A 15,931-nucleotide genomic window follows, 5' to 3' on the forward strand; every position below is an offset into this window, starting at 1 on the left:
TCCACCAACTGGAGATAAGTACTTTTTCCTATCAGTTTTAGAAAATTGCCAAAGGGGCTAAGTGGTCTGCCCAGGACAATACCACTAGTATATTTCAGAGGTTGAACTTCCTGATGCTAAGGATGACCTAGAGAATACTTTCACTTTTTTATTAGTAATCATTTGGTCAAAACACATCTAATAAAAGTTTTGCTAGATGCTAGAGATAAAAATACAATGAATGAAATAATATCTGTTCTTATATTCTATCAAGGGAGAGAGAGATGCATATCAATAAGTGTGTTTGCATGTGTGTATATATGTACAAATGTATAAATTAATCTTCATTAAATATGTTATACTAATAAAACTTCAAATAAAAACTGATAATTCAACTGTTTCTTGAGGGAAGAAAAGAATTCTATGATGCAGAGATAAATACAGATAATATTTCAGATGTGGAAGATGTACAACTTAAGGGACAGAAAAGGGAGATGTAATGAGGAAGGATGTAAAGAAACCAGTCAGTCTGGTGCCCAGGGTGCAAGAAGAAACAGTAACATATAATGAAATTGCAAAGATAAGTTGGAGCCAAAATTTGTGAAGCCTTTTAAATGCAAAACAGATTAGGTTGCATTTTATCTTAAGGTCAATAGGGAACTAATGGAATTTATTAACTACCAAGAAGAGATTTCTATTTTAAAAAAATCACTTTAGGAGTAGAGAAGAAAATGGACTAGAGCTGGGAAAGAGTTGAGGCAGGGAAATCTACAGAGGTTGTTGCAATTGTGATGCTAAAGATGATTTTTGTGCTTCCTTCTCAAAGAAGACCATGACATCAGGGGAGGTGATGCCATGACAAACACATTAATTGGATTTGAATTAGGAAGTGAGAGGTAAGGAGGGTCTGCATTAAATTGATGGCTGAATTTGAGAAGGGGTCTGATACAAGAAATTTTTGGAAGATAGAAATAGCAAGATTTGACAATCAAATGGATTATGTGGCATAAATCAGAGTAAGAAGTCAAGGATCAGATTTTCAACATAGGAGAGTGAAAGAATAGCAATTTCTTTGACATATGGGAATTTGGAAGAGGAGTAGGTTTTGAAGGAAAACTAATAACTTTTGTTTTGGTCATGGTGAATCCCAGAACATCATACAGTACCTAGGACACTAGCATTTAAGAAGGCTTGTTGATTGATACGCTATAATATTTCTCAAAATATTATTTTATAAGCCTCACCTTCTCTCAATATAAATATCATATTATCTCACACTTAAAAGTGAACTTTAAAAGTTTTCATTTTCTACCTACTTTTCCAAAGACAAAATCAAGGATTGTAACAATTACAGGCTCCTTTGATATTTCATCAGTGATCATATTTCCAAAGTATCAGAGTTGATACTATGGATTAATTTCTCCCAAAGAACTTGTTCCCAAAGGACTTTCTCTCAAAGGTCCTTGGTTCAGAGGAATTAGCAGTGCTGCTCTTCTATTAATTTAATTAATTCCTTCATGAAGAGTTTTAAATACCATGAACAGAATAAAATAACAAGGATAGGTTCCAAAATTTTTGTCCAAGATTCATGTCTCAAATTATTGTTTGGTTGGGTGTTTTTTGGTTTTAAATGGTACAAACCTCCATTCTTTTAATTCCTCCAACTCCTCGACCACCATAATAGGAAGCATCTACTGTTGGCCATTTTTTGTTAGGCAGTGGTTCTTCTTCTTCTTCCTAGGTAAAAATTAAAGAAAAAGATTTTACAATAAAATAGTCCAAAAGTTTGCCCATACATTCAGGCCAATCTGAGTTTGAGATGCTACAGATAATGAGTATCCAATTCACATATTCATATAGGTATATATATATATATAATATGAGAATTGTCTAGAGCACTGAGAGGTTAGGTAATATTCCACTAATATGTGTTCTTAAGTGGGACTTGAACTTGAATCTTCTTGGTTTGGCCTCTTGATTTCAGAAACTTTGATATTGAATTAATAAAATTTATTAAAACTCTACATAATTTTGAATTCAATATCCTCATCTATTTTTCTCACTGTGTAAAGCTCCAATTCCTCTTATATGTTCAAGAAACCCTAAGAATTTTAAGACAAAGTCTATGAAAAGTAATACTGTACCATTCCTCTATGACATGACTATAATTGAAGTTCTCTAAACAAAACTGGAGTATTATATATTTGAATATCAGGCACAAACATAGACAATCATGTAAAATAATCAATAATGACAAAATCATATAAAAAAATAATTACATACCTCTTTGGGTGGCGGTGGTGGTGGTGGAGGAGGATCTTTGATAACCTGTGATGAGAACATCAGACAAAAAGCTTAAGTAAAATGGTAAGGTAATACAAGCATGAATGCTCAAATCCAATTGCAGATATTGCTAGTAGAAGCTTTCTGCTATGACTCATTTATGTTTGTTCATTAATGATAATTACAAATGTCATCTCCCTTGGCTCTAACATCACGTAGAAGTCAACACCATTTTTCTTCGACTTCTACCATGAATCAAAATCAACTTGCTGACAACGACTCTTTGGGGCAAGTATTTAAAAAAGCATGTAGGCTTCCTGAAATAATCGATTGGATGTAGTTTGTGATTCAACTCCATTCATGAAATAAAACATAGTTAATTCCTACAAGTAAACAGAAACAGTTTAAAGCTGTCTTTTTGTAGAACTTCATACTAAGATGCTGGTAAATTCCTTAAGTAGTGACAAGTGTGAAGCAGCTTTAGGAACTCATATGCCCTTCCTCCATCTACTTTAAAGTTTTGATATTTTGGGACTTAGGATTTGAAAAGGTATCTCCTTAATTGGGTATTTCATAAACTACCTTTTATCTCAGGTTCTTTTTTTTTTTACATACAGGAGTTTTGAATTTTTCATGTCATTGTGAATCAAATAGAATGATATATTGAGGGGGATAGTTTTGATTTGCCTGAGCTGATAGCATTTTTTTCTTCTCTCTCAAATACTATAAATCAAGAAAAATGCAAAGAATATAAATAAATAAACTTATGTATAGCTCAGTAGACAAAGGTTTGGTTTAGATAACCATCTTTATGTATAAGATTTTTAAATTATACATTATATTGTATATATTATATAAAATATATTATACATATAATATTCATTGAATAAATCATTTTTAAGAGTCGTATCAAAAATCCTCATCTTTCCTATCATATTCCCAAAGTCACATCTTTTCAAGGTTAGAAGATATTTCAACAGTCATCCAACACCATATACACCACAAAAAAGAATCCCCACTATTACATATCTGTAGCCAGCTTATGTTGTAAAATCTCCACTTAAGGGACAGCTGCCATGTCCTATCCAGAAGAGCTAGTTTTACCTAATTAGATGGTTCTAATTACTCCAGAAGGTTTTTTCATGATTTTGTTGTTGTTATTGTTATTTTTCTTGGACAAATTTGACTCTTTGCTACTTTTTCTCACTGCTCTTAAGACTACCTGTAGGGCCAGAAGAATCAAACTAATCCCTTGATCCACATGAAAAAACATCTATACTAAAACTCTCATATTACAGTTCAGTGGAAGAAAGCACTGGACCTAGAGTTAGGAAGTTCTAAGTCAAATTCACCCTTGGACATTTTCTAGCTAATAGGACAACCCAGGAAATTTCAATTAGCTTCTGTTTCCCTTAGTTTCTTTAGCTATCAAATGCAGATAATAGAAGCCCCTACCTCCTAGAGTTGTGAGGGTCAAATGAGATAAAACTTGTGAAGTGCTTGGCATGGTACCTAGAACATAGTAGGCACTATATGAATGTCTATTTCCTTTTTTACCCTTCCCAATATTTTTATCTCCAGGTTAATCACCCCTAGATCCTTATATTGATGACTAGAAAGCCTTCCTCATTTGAGTTGCTCTATATGAGTGGTTTCTAGTTTGAACATTTCACTTGTAAACTTCATTGTCCAGGACAGAAAATAATATTCTGGATGTGATCTGCATTGAATGAAGCAGGACTATCATGTTTTTCTTTCCATAAACTATGCTATTCCTGTTGTAATCCAAGATAAGTCAATTTTTGGATACCACAGGTCAGCTAGGTGGCACAGTGGATAGAGCACAGGCCCTGAAGTCAGGAGTACCTGAGTTCAAATCCAGCCTCAGACACTTAATAATTACCTAGCTGTGTGGCCTTGGGCAAGCCACTTAACCCCACTGCCTTGCAAAAACCTAAAGAAAAATTTTTTTGGATACCACAACCCACTTAACATCCCCTGATATTTTGCAGATGAACTCCAGTCTAGTCATGCTTCCCCTATCTTGTGCTTATGAGATGGATTTTTTTAACTCAAGTATAAGACTTTCACTTATTTTAACTCCATTACCATTAAGTCTTATCTTATTAGTTCAGCTCCATGTACAGACCTGTCAAGATTCTTTCAAATCTGATAAGACAAGATTCCATGTGATTTCCACTGTTTCTGGGAGAAACACAAGTCACAGAAATTCAAACTAATAAGACTGGGAAAAAATTTTTTAAATGGAGTAAAAGACAAAAATACATAAGACTGCTGCAGCAAAAATTGTAAGCTATGGTCACATTAACTTTACAAATGAAGAAACAATATATTTATATTTTTAGCACTGACCTCTACTCTTTCAACACCCTGCCTATACTTCTAACTTCTACTCTTTCCCATTTGGTTATCATGTTATTAAAAACAAATTAAATATGTTCAAAAATAACTTCATTATCTTAATTCCTCAAATTCTCCCCCTCCAGATATACCTGTCAATATTGCAGTCTTAATCATAAGCTATTTTCCCTGTCTTTAATTTCCCTTTATAATCTCGCCCCTCCCCAACCTCTCAAGTCTGTATATGCTTTATGCATATATGTTTTCTGATTTAATGATACAGACCTCCTTGCTGTTCCTCTAAAAAGACACCACCCTCTCTAGACTTGGAGCATTTTCCCTGGCCACTCCCCCATGTCTCATATCTGCTTCCTTTGTTTGACTTCCTTTAAATCTCCAATAAAATCTCTCCTTCTACAGAAAGCCTTTCCTGATTCCACTAAATCTGAATGCCTTCCCTCTATTGATATCACTAATTTATTCTGTATCCTTGCTTGTACATAGCTATTTGCATGATGTCTCCACCATTAAAATGTGAGGTCCCTGACAACTGAGATTGTCTTTTACCTTCCTTTATATCCCCAGTGTTTAAGACAATGACTGGCACTGTGCTTAATGAATGTTTAGTGATTGACAGATTTATCTAATGAGTCATCATATCTTATAAATCCTCCTTGTGATATATCACAGAATGTCAGTTCTATGGCACCTCAGAGCCCATGAAGTTCAATCCATAACTCAAGTAGACTCCTCTCTCCAACAAATGATCAAGTCTTTCTCTGATTTCTCTAGTGTGAAGAAGTTTGGAGCCTCTAGGGCAGCCCATTACACTTTGGAGTATATCTAAATGTTAAGAACAAGGGAACTAGGTGGTACAGTGGATAGTGTTGACATGGCAAATTTTACACTCTTCTCGCTCCCTCTTGTTGAGGTAATTAGGTGGCATGATGGATAGCAAACTGGACTTGTAGACTGGAAGACCTGAACTCAGTTTTTGCCTCATACACTTATTAGTTATATGACCTTGGACAAATCAATTAACCTTTACTTTCCTCAGTTTCCCCAAACTGTAAAATGAGGATAAAAATGAGGATAAAATGAGCACTTACCCTCAGGATTGAGGTGAAGATCAGAAGAGGTAATAGTAATAGATTCAGCACATTTATAAGAGGTGTTACATAATGTTTATCCCTTCTCAAGACCACATCTATGAACTTCCTAAAATGTTATGTCCATTTCTGAAAACAACTTCAGTTGTGACCAATTCATGGTAGAATATAGAAAAGAAATCTCTTCTCTAATCTGAAACATCATTTTGATCCTAATCTAACCTAAAATTTCATTAGCTTTTATGTCCACCATAATTTGACTCACATTTATCTTGCAGTCCAGTAAGACTTTGAAATTCTCTTTCATGCAAACATATTGCTTTTGTTTTTTCCACCTTGACACTGCTATAATGGAGACCTTGCCAATTCACTTTCTGAACCACAGTAACCATTTCTGACCTTGCCATTCAATCAAATCTGTAATTCTGAGCTTCCTTAAAAAACAAAAACCAAAAAACTTTCTTTCATCAGCTTAGAAGAGAGGCTTACAGGAAAACAACAGCATACTAGGACCTAGAAGGGTTGATTTTTTTCAAAAGAGAGAATCACTCATGAACTCCTCCAAACAGTCTAGAGTTGCACAAAAAAGACTAGCAAAATTTTTCATTGAAAATAAACTTGAAGGGGCGGCTAGGTGGCAAAAAAGCACCAGCCTTGGAGTCAGGAGTACCTGGGTTCAAATCTGGTCTCAGACACTTAATAATTACCTAGCTGTGTGGCCTTGGGCAAGTCACTTAACCCCATTTGCCTTGCAAAAACCTTAAAAAAAAGAAAGAAAAAAAGAAAATAAACTTGAAGATTCACATGTAAAGTACCCCAGTTCCATACAGAAATAGGAAGAGACAGATCAGAATACAAGATAGCAAGGGTTCTCTAGAGTCTCTTCCCTATCTATGAAAGCTTAAAGGGCCAGGACTAGCATCCAACAACAGCAGGGAATGACTTGAGGATGCTACCATCCCCAGAAGGACAGAGAATTTGATGATTATCCAAGCAGCTGGGTTGAGATTCGAGAAGAGTAAAAGTGGGGGTTTGAGGGAGATTGTTTTTCAGGGTTTTGAGATTCAATATCACAAAGACGTGGAAAGTAGAAAGAGGGGGTGAGTTTGCTAAACATTGAATAATTCTGACTTAGAACTCAAGGACCTGATTTGAATCTAAATTCTAATATTCCTGGTTTTGCTGACCTCAGACCTGTATGATCTTGGGTGACATGACGTCTGTGGTCTTAGTTTCTTCACCTGTAAAAGATGGGGTTTTGAGTACATGATTTCTAAGGTATCTTCCACTCCTAAAACCTATGCTTCTAGGAACAGTGATATGGAAAACAAATCTGCTAAAGAAAGGTAAAACATGCCCCCTTTCTTTATGTCAAAAAATGGATTCAGAAGAAAGTGAAATTTCAGTTCTAAATTCTGATGAATTATAAAAGAAAAAAATCAGTAAGAATGTTACTTTTATGTTACAGAGTAATATAAGGACACTGGTAATTCAAAAATACATGTATTCATATGTACTATAATTTATGAGAATTTGGAGATTTTAAAAGGCATAATATTGCAACATTGCCAGTATTTTTTTTTCCATTTAGCATACTTCAGTGTTGCATTGAAGATTCTGGAAAATACTTCCACCACTTTATAAACCATATGTAGAGTTTGATTCTTCTCCAATTTTTTTTATTTGTTATTATCATCATCAGGGAGAATCACATCTCATCTACTTAGCTGAAAGAATGAAGATTTCAGTTTGGAGGAGAGCCGATTTCTTTAAAAAAAAAAAAGTCAGTTGCTTCAGGCAACAGTCCTTTTGATCTGCTCATTAACACTTTTCAAATGTTCGAATGATGTGGGCATTCTTTGCGCTAGAAAATGTCAGCACCAGAGCCTGGAGCCAGCTTGATGCAATCATATGTTCTGATATTGGGAGAAGAGTGAAAAGAACTGTCAACAGTGAACTGCCTTGGAGGAAAAAAAAATAAAGATACTCTACAAGGACTGCAGATGAAGTAGGATTTCAGAATTGATTCTTGCCAGTAACTAAAAAGACTGCCCAAGCCATCAGCAAGTGTTGTAAGCCAATAAAACAGCTATCTCTTCATGCATAGAAAATTGTTATAAAAAATATTGTCCCCCTTTTTTCTTTTGCTAAATAGTATTTTATTTTTCCAATTACATAGAAAAATAATTTTCAATATTCATTTTCATAAGATTTTGAGTTTCACATTTTTTCTTTCCTCCCTTCCTCCCAACCCCCCCTCCCCAAGGCAGCAAGCAATCTGATGGAGGTTATACATGTGCAATCATGTAAACATATTTGCACATTAGTCATGTTGTGAAAAAAAGAAACAGAACAAAAGGGAGAAGTCACAAAAAACAAAAAACATGAAAATAGTATGCTTTGATCTGTAATCAGTCTTCATGGTTCTTTCCCTGGATAAGTATGGAATTTTCTTTCACAAGTGTTTTAGAATTGTCATTGAACAGTGTATTGCTGGGAAGTGTGTCTGCCATAGTTGATAGTTGTCTATCAATGTTGCTGTTACTAAATACAATGTTCTCCTGGTTCTGCTCATTTCACTTAGTTTCAGTTCCTATAAGTCTTTCCAGGTTTTTCTGAAATCTGCCTGCTCATCATTTCTTATAGACAGTAGCATTTCATTATATTCATATACCACAACTTCTTGAGCTATTCCCCAATTGATGGGCATCTCCTCAATTTCCATTTTTTGCCACAACAAAAAGAGCTTTTATAAATATTTTTGTACACGTAGGACATTTTCCATTTTTTATGATCTCTTTGGAATACAAACCTAGTAGTAGCATTGCTGGATCAAAGAGTATGTACAGTTTTATTAACCTCTGGGTATAGTTCCAAATTGCTCTCTAGAATGGTTGACTCAAGTCACAACTCTACCAGCAATGCAGTTTTCCCACATCCTCTCCAGCATTTATCATTTACCTTTTCTGTCACATTAGCCAATCTGATAGGTAAGAGGTGGCACCTCAGAATTGTTTTAATTTGCACTTCTTTAATCAATTTAGAGCACTTTTTCATAGGACTATAGACAGTTTCAATCTCTTCATTTGAAAACTGCCTGTTCATATTCTTTGACCACTTATCAATTGGAGTATGACTTGTAATCTTACCAATTTTAATCAGTTCTATTTGTATTTGAGAAATAAGGTCTTTAGCAGAAGCATGGACTATAAAAATTGTTTCCCATCTTTCTGTTTTCATTCTAATATTGATTACATTGGTTTTGTTTATACAAACTTTTTTATTTTGGTTTAATCAAAATTATTCATTTTACCTCTTGTTGAGTGATAAACTCTTCTCTTCTCCATAGTAAAGATATAGTAAATGTGCTCTCCTAATTTCCTTATCACCTTTTATGTCTAAATCATGTACCCATTTTGACCTTATCTTGGCATAAGGTGTGAAATGATAGTCTATGCCTAGATTCTGCCATACTATTTTCCAGTTTTCCCATAAATTTTTTTCAAGTTGTCTTTATCCCAAAAGCTGGAGTCTTTAGTTTATCAAATAGTAAATTACTACAAGCAGTTACTACTCTGTCTTGTGTGCCTAATCTATTCTACTAATCCACCATTCTGTTTCTTAGCCCATATCAAATAATTCTGATGATTGCTGCTTTATAATGTAGTTTTAGATCTGGTATAGCTAAGTCACTTTCTTGTGTATTTTTTCCCATTAATTCTCTCGATATTCTTGACCTTTTGTTCTTCCAGATGAATTTTGTCATTTTTTTTCTAGCTCTATAAAATAATTTTTGGTAGTTGATTTAGTGTGGCACTGAATGACTTTAATTTAGGTAGATTATCATTTTTATTATATTAATTCAGCCTGCCCATGAGCAATTCATATTTTTCCAGTTGTTTAGATCTGACTTCATTTGTATGAATAGTACTCTGTAATTATGTTCATATAGTTTCTGGGTTTGTCTTGATAAGCAGACAAAAATATTTTATATTGTTTATGGTTATTTTAAAATGAATTTATCTTTTTTCTGTCTTCTTGCTGAGTTTTGTAGGTTATATATAAAAATGTTGATGATTTGGAGTTTATTTTATATTTTTTTAGGTTTTTGCAAGGCAAATGAGATTAAGTGGCTTGCCCAAGGCCACACAGCTGGGTACTCATTAAGTGTCTGAGACCAGACTTGAACCCAGGTACTCCTGACTCCAGGACTGGCGCTTTATCCACTGCGCCACCTAGCCGCCCCATTTTATATCTTTTTTATATTAAGTTGTAGTAATGTAATTTGAAGACACAAAATTCTATAATCATTAATACTTAGAAAGTGCTGTTCTTTTTCTGATTCAAATGAAATTAGAAGTTTCCAAGACCAAAATAAATACTGGGCTATCTCACCATCTCCCTTTTCTTTGAAGAAAAAAATCGTTTCAACATCTTTGCTTAAAGCAAGGAATTGGTCAGAAAAAAAAATGATAAATTCCTTCAAAATAAGGTTACTGTAATCAAAACAAACTATGGTGGGGAGAGAGAGAGAGAGAGAGAGAGAGAGAGAGAGAGAGAGAGAGAGAGAGAATAGTTTGGTTCTTTGTTCATTTAAATGAGAGATTTTTGAAGTCAGCAACATGCAAGCAATAGGTCCTAAGATAACACTATTTCAAGAAGTAAAAGACATAAATTATTTTAATTAATGGTGCAAAGACAGCATATTAAAAATGTAAATACTTATGTTTTATTGCTCATTCAAAAAATCAGACTGCTTTCTATGTAACTCAATAAAGGCCACCATAAGCCCTTTACAACAATAAAAAGAAGTGCAATGTAGAATCATTATTACTATTTGGAAAGTGCAGCACAGCTGTTGCTGGCCAAGGAAATGATTCTATAGAGTCATGATGAGATAGCTCCCCTTGCGAAAGCTCCACTTAGAATGAGTAAATTCAGCTTCAAAACAACAACTTTTAGAATGGTCTCTCAAATTAAAATTTATTGTATACGCAATACCCCAAAATTGTCTGAGCATGAAGAAAGTACTGACTTTTTGCTAAAGACTAAGGGATTTGAGGAAAGTAAGTTAGAGAAAAGTGATTCTCACATCTAATACATTTATGTAAGAAGCATGGTACCAAGGAGTGTTTGATTTGGAGTCAGAAGATCGGGATTCCAATCCTAGTTCTGGTTAGGAATAAACATTGCCTATGTATTAAAGAACAAGTCAGCATCAGAAGCTCAGTTTCCTAAACTGTTAAAAAAAAAGGGGGGGGGAGCAGGGACAGCTAGGTGGTGCAATGGATAGAGCACCAACCCTGGAGTCAGGAGATCTGAGTTCAAATCCAGCCTCAGACACTTGATAATCACTTTGGAAAAGTCACAACCCCATTGCTTTAAAGAAATAATTTTTTAAAAGGGAGCTCTTTGAAGCTTTTTGGTTATAAATGAATGAGAATTAATGTCAAAACTTGTATTAATGGCTTACTATTTGCCATAACTGGGCCAGCTGTCCCCACTTGGAGTTGCTGACTTTCAATTGTTTCAAATACTACGAACAGACAAATAACCCAGGAAGGCAGTAACTTTTCCTGAAGTCCAACAGACCAGGAGGGGTTATGAGATAGTTTGGGTCAGGAAAAAGGGTAAAAAGATTGGGATGGGGGCAAGGTGTAAGATATTCTAATAATTCTGGACATCTAATCAGATGAGTTAAGTATAAATTTATTTTTCTCCTTTCACAGTCACTTCTAGAATTGTGAACTTAAGACTATTCAAAGGATCATAATCATTAAAATGTGAATGGTTCAATCTTCCTTTTCCTATCAAATTCTGAGGTCTGTTCATATGTTCTAGCAAGATACCCATCCAACTATATGTCATGATCTGGGCAATTCTTTGCTTTTCACTTAAACTATTTTTTTTCCTGTTCATGGTTAGGACAACCCTGAATGATAATGAATTTCACTGAAAATCCCTTTGAAGGGGTATACAGTGTTCAAAAAACAATAAAATGTTACCTATAACCAGTGTATTTTAACAGTATACCCATCAAGAAGGACTATCTCTTGTATTTCAACTTTGCTTTTCCCCAATGAAAATCAATATGCAATAAACATTTATAAAGGAGCCAAGCACTCTGCTAAAGACTGGGGATGGTAGGAGATAGCCAATGCAGAGGCATTGTGAAGCCAGAGTAGTCCAAAATGAGTGCAGTCAGAAGAAACAAGAAATGTCTGAGGAGATGTCTGCACAGGGATCCCCTCTACTCAAATGGAAAACCCTCCAATCAGATGGATGGAGGATGCTGATGAAATATGTGTGGTAATACTGATTATATCCCATTTATTTCCCATTTATGACTTGTGAGTTCGATGGAATCAGGGTAAAGAATTCACAGTAAAGGAAAAGAATGCAGTGGGGCTAAGGGGAAGTCTGAAGACAGTAATAAGCATATCAGGTTGTAGTTGTCATATAATCTTGTATAATCTTAACATACATTTTTTTTCTTTTTTCTTTTGCTAATCAGTGAAAAATGTACATCTAGCATTTAGGTTACATAGTGAATAGAGTACTGGGTCTGGTGTCAGGAAGACCTGAGTTCAAATCTACCCTCAAATATTGACTAACTCTGACCCTGGAGAAATCACTTAACCCTGTTTGCCTCCGTTTTCTCACCTGTAAAATGAGCTGGAGAAGGAAATGACAAACCACTCTAGTATCTTTATCGAGAAAACCTCAAATGGGATCGTGAAGAGTTGGACATAACTTAAATGACAGAACAGCAAAACAACAGACATAGTGGAATCCTATTTTCTCCATACTTTTAAAAAAAAGTTTATTTATTTAAGGCAATGGGGTTTTAAGTGACTTGCCCAAGGTCACAGAACTAGGGAATTATGAAGTGTCTAAGGTCAAATTTGAACTCAGGTCCTCCTGACTCCAGGGCCAGTACTCTATCCACTTTGCTATCTAGCTGCCTCCCTCCACATTTCGTTTTTTTTTTTTAGGTTTTTGCAAGGCAAACGGGGTTAAGTGGCTTGCCCAAGGCCACACAGCTAGGTTATTATTGTCTGAGACCGGATTTGAACCCAGGTACTCTTGACTCCAGGGCCAGTGTTTTATCCACTGCGCCACCTAGCCTCCCCACTGTGCGACCTAGTCGCCCCCCCCCCCACATTTCTTAATCAACTCAGTGACTCTGAAGATGTGGTCTAACATAGAAAAGTCATCTGAAAAGCCTGCCCCTTCCCTTTTCGTGTTTTCTCCTAGATGGTTCTCAACAAATACTTAGGCCACTGTCATGACTATTGTTTAGAGAAAAGGTAATTGCTGCCAGTGTCTTCTAACCACCTTTTCCCCCTTTGTCTGTAATGTTTTCCATGCTTTTAACATCACCCTTTTTGAAATGTGTTGAATTCATACAATTTAGATTATCTTGAGCAAAGTTTTCTTCAGTATGTACCTGGTCAGATTCATCTGTTCTTCCTCAGTAATTTTATGTGTCAAGGCAACTTCCTAGCATAGTACTTTGCATATCAGAATGGAGAGATCCAAAAGTGGTGATTATACTATTATCATTCATTAAAAACAAATCCCATAGATCTCTAACACATTTATTCCATTTCACATCCTCCTGCCATTTCAATTTGTACATGCTCTCAGGATAAATTCACATTCTGCAGGATTATTTTTCTCCCAACTTTCAACTTTCTAACAGAACATCTATGATTTTCTATTCCCTATAACAGATGTTAGCCCCAAAGCCTCAAATAGCTTCATGATAGCCTCTCTACTCTATACAACATCAGTTCTGAAACATAGAAGGATTAAGTGTTCCAAGAAATGATTTTTCTTATTGTCTTTGCATAAATGATGAATTCCTTCATTAATTTCTTCAAAAAGAAACTTGGGCTGTTTTCCATTTATCCATAATATATTGATACCATTTGCATACATTTATAACAAAAATGTCTTTATAAATGAGTTTTACCTCCTCTAGTAGGTGCCCATCATTAGGCAAAATCACACATTAAAGAGTCCTTAAAAATAAATCAAAGTTTTTAAAGAGTTTAAGATAATAGGATTTTTACTATTCTCCTGCCCCCTTTTTAACTAGTATTTTTCTATTAGTATTATTCCTGAAGAAAGAGAAAAACAATTGCACAGACCTGAGCAAACATGCATTTAAAATTATTTTAAGTGTCAATATAGTCCAAAATCCTATGCCCAAAGATATTAGCAATAGCTAGCAAGATTTATCTGTCACCAGGGCCATACTCAGAGTTTTCCAGAAGTAAAATTCCACCAACCGGCTCTGAGAGACAAAGCTCTCTTTGGAAACACAATGAAGCACCAGATCTGGGTTTCTGTAGAGACCTAAATTCAATCAATGCTTGACTTCTGTGATAGCACATTTTATTGAGTTTTCAAAGGTCATTTTTATTGCTATAGCTAAAAATACCAGGATTAATTCTTTGCATATAAGCAAAGAACATGTTTTCAGTGATTTCAATATACTGGTAACAGTAGAGGTAACTATAGGATATCTAAAATCTGTCTAATTTTTCTCTTGGTTTCCCTGAGATCTCAAATTAAACCTCCCTTTGGAAAAGTGCATCTCTTCTTTCCAAATAATTATCTTTTCCTATATATATTCAATTCAATATATTTCCTGTGTATATTTACTATATATAATATATATATATATATATATATATATATATATTCCTATAATCTGTAATTGAGAGTCTAGTTCTTTAGCCTGTATTAAGAAAACCTAAATCCAGCTATTTCCATAGTATACCATCTTACTCTAGGCTTTTAATTCATTTGTACTTGTGACTACAATGGAAAGAAGTCATTCCAATCTAATCAGGGACAGATCTATGGAAAAAGATTTCTCTTTGGTTGTCCAAACTTCCCTTCCCCTACCTCCACAGATTCCCTTTTTTCTAATCCTAATAATACTCTTTCCTCAATTTTTACTTGTCATACTTCTCTCTAGGGAAAAAAGACTAGTATAAGCAACTGGAATCAATATAGTATTTTTAACCCTAAAAAGAATGACACCAGTTAAACAAATTTCAGGCCCTCAAAAGTAGATGGAAGGCATTTTGTTCTGAAGAGATTAAACCTTGATCACTAAATAGGATAACAAAGTCAAACTCAAATAGAAATGGCGACTAAACTATACATAAGGAATCCTGCAGATGATAGGAATTTGACTTAGAAAGTCACATATTAACATCATCTAAGTTATATACTATTTTTATTTATTTAATTAAATATTGAACAATTATATTTTAATTTGGTTGAGGTTACACTCAGGAGTGTTATGGCTTACATGCAATCTGCCAGATATATGTCTGACAACTTTGTGTAGGCAACCATCTTGCCTTTATACTTGCCTCCAACACTAAAATATATTCTAGAAGGAAAAAAAGAACCCTAAAACTCAGAATCCTTGAATTTTAGCAATGGAAAAGAACACAAAGGCCACCCAATATACAGGAAAAGAATAGCCATGATCACATCCATGACAAGTAGCCCTCCATTCCTTTAGCTTGGAGACCTTCAGGGAGGGGGACATCACTTTATCCCAATTGGCAGCCCATTTTACTTTTGAGTCAATCTAATTATTATTGAGGTTTTCTTGACAAAAAGTTTAAATGTGCCTTTTTATAACTTCTACCCACTACTTCTGATTCTGCCCTCTGGGGACAAAGAGGAAAAAGTATCAATCCTTTTTTTCCATTAGACAGTTCTCCAAATAGTTGAAGATTGCTTTCAAGATTCTCCTAGGCATTATCTTCATTTTCTTACACAGGTCCTTAGCCAGAAAGGACTCAAATACATTTAAAATCTTGACTACCTTTCTCTATATACTTTCTGGCTTAACAATGTCCTTTTAAACTGCAGTGGCCAGAAGTCTGACATTAATGACATTTTTTAGCACTGTAGTCATTCAAATGTGATCTTTGAAAAGCAGGAAACTCACTGCTGGGCAATATGGTTTATTAAGGTTAGAAAAAAATCTTGTCTTTAGAAGGGTAGGGTAACAGAGCACCTGTTATTTCTTCTTATAGTAAGAATCTCAGAACTCTAGTCAGTAGTTTTACTGAGAGTACTCAAGAGGATAGAGACAGGAAACTGCTTGAGCATGAAACAGTAAAGCAGGAAATGGATTAGTTCAGGATGTTTGCTATCTTCAT

The 15,931-nt window shown here is 34.7% G+C and overlaps 1 protein-coding gene across 1 annotated transcript in view; it reads right to left on the reverse strand.

The window, feature by feature from the left end:
- ANTXR2 (ANTXR cell adhesion molecule 2) overlaps nt 1–15,931 on the reverse strand; it is a 209,561-nt gene that overhangs the window by 89,810 nt on the left and 103,820 nt on the right. Inside the window, exons 13-14 of the mRNA XM_074228566.1 lie at nt 2,263–2,307; nt 1,621–1,716 (exon numbers count right to left, since the gene is read on the reverse strand). Of these exons, the coding sequence (XP_074084667.1) occupies nt 1,621–1,716; nt 2,263–2,307 (141 nt within the window). The remainder of the gene's footprint in view (nt 1–1,620; nt 1,717–2,262; nt 2,308–15,931) is intronic.

The sequence above is a fragment of the Macrotis lagotis genome, chromosome 3 (genome assembly GCF_037893015.1).
Source record: "Macrotis lagotis isolate mMagLag1 chromosome 3, bilby.v1.9.chrom.fasta, whole genome shotgun sequence".
NCBI classification, from domain to species: Eukaryota; Metazoa; Chordata; class Mammalia; order Peramelemorphia; family Peramelidae; genus Macrotis; species Macrotis lagotis.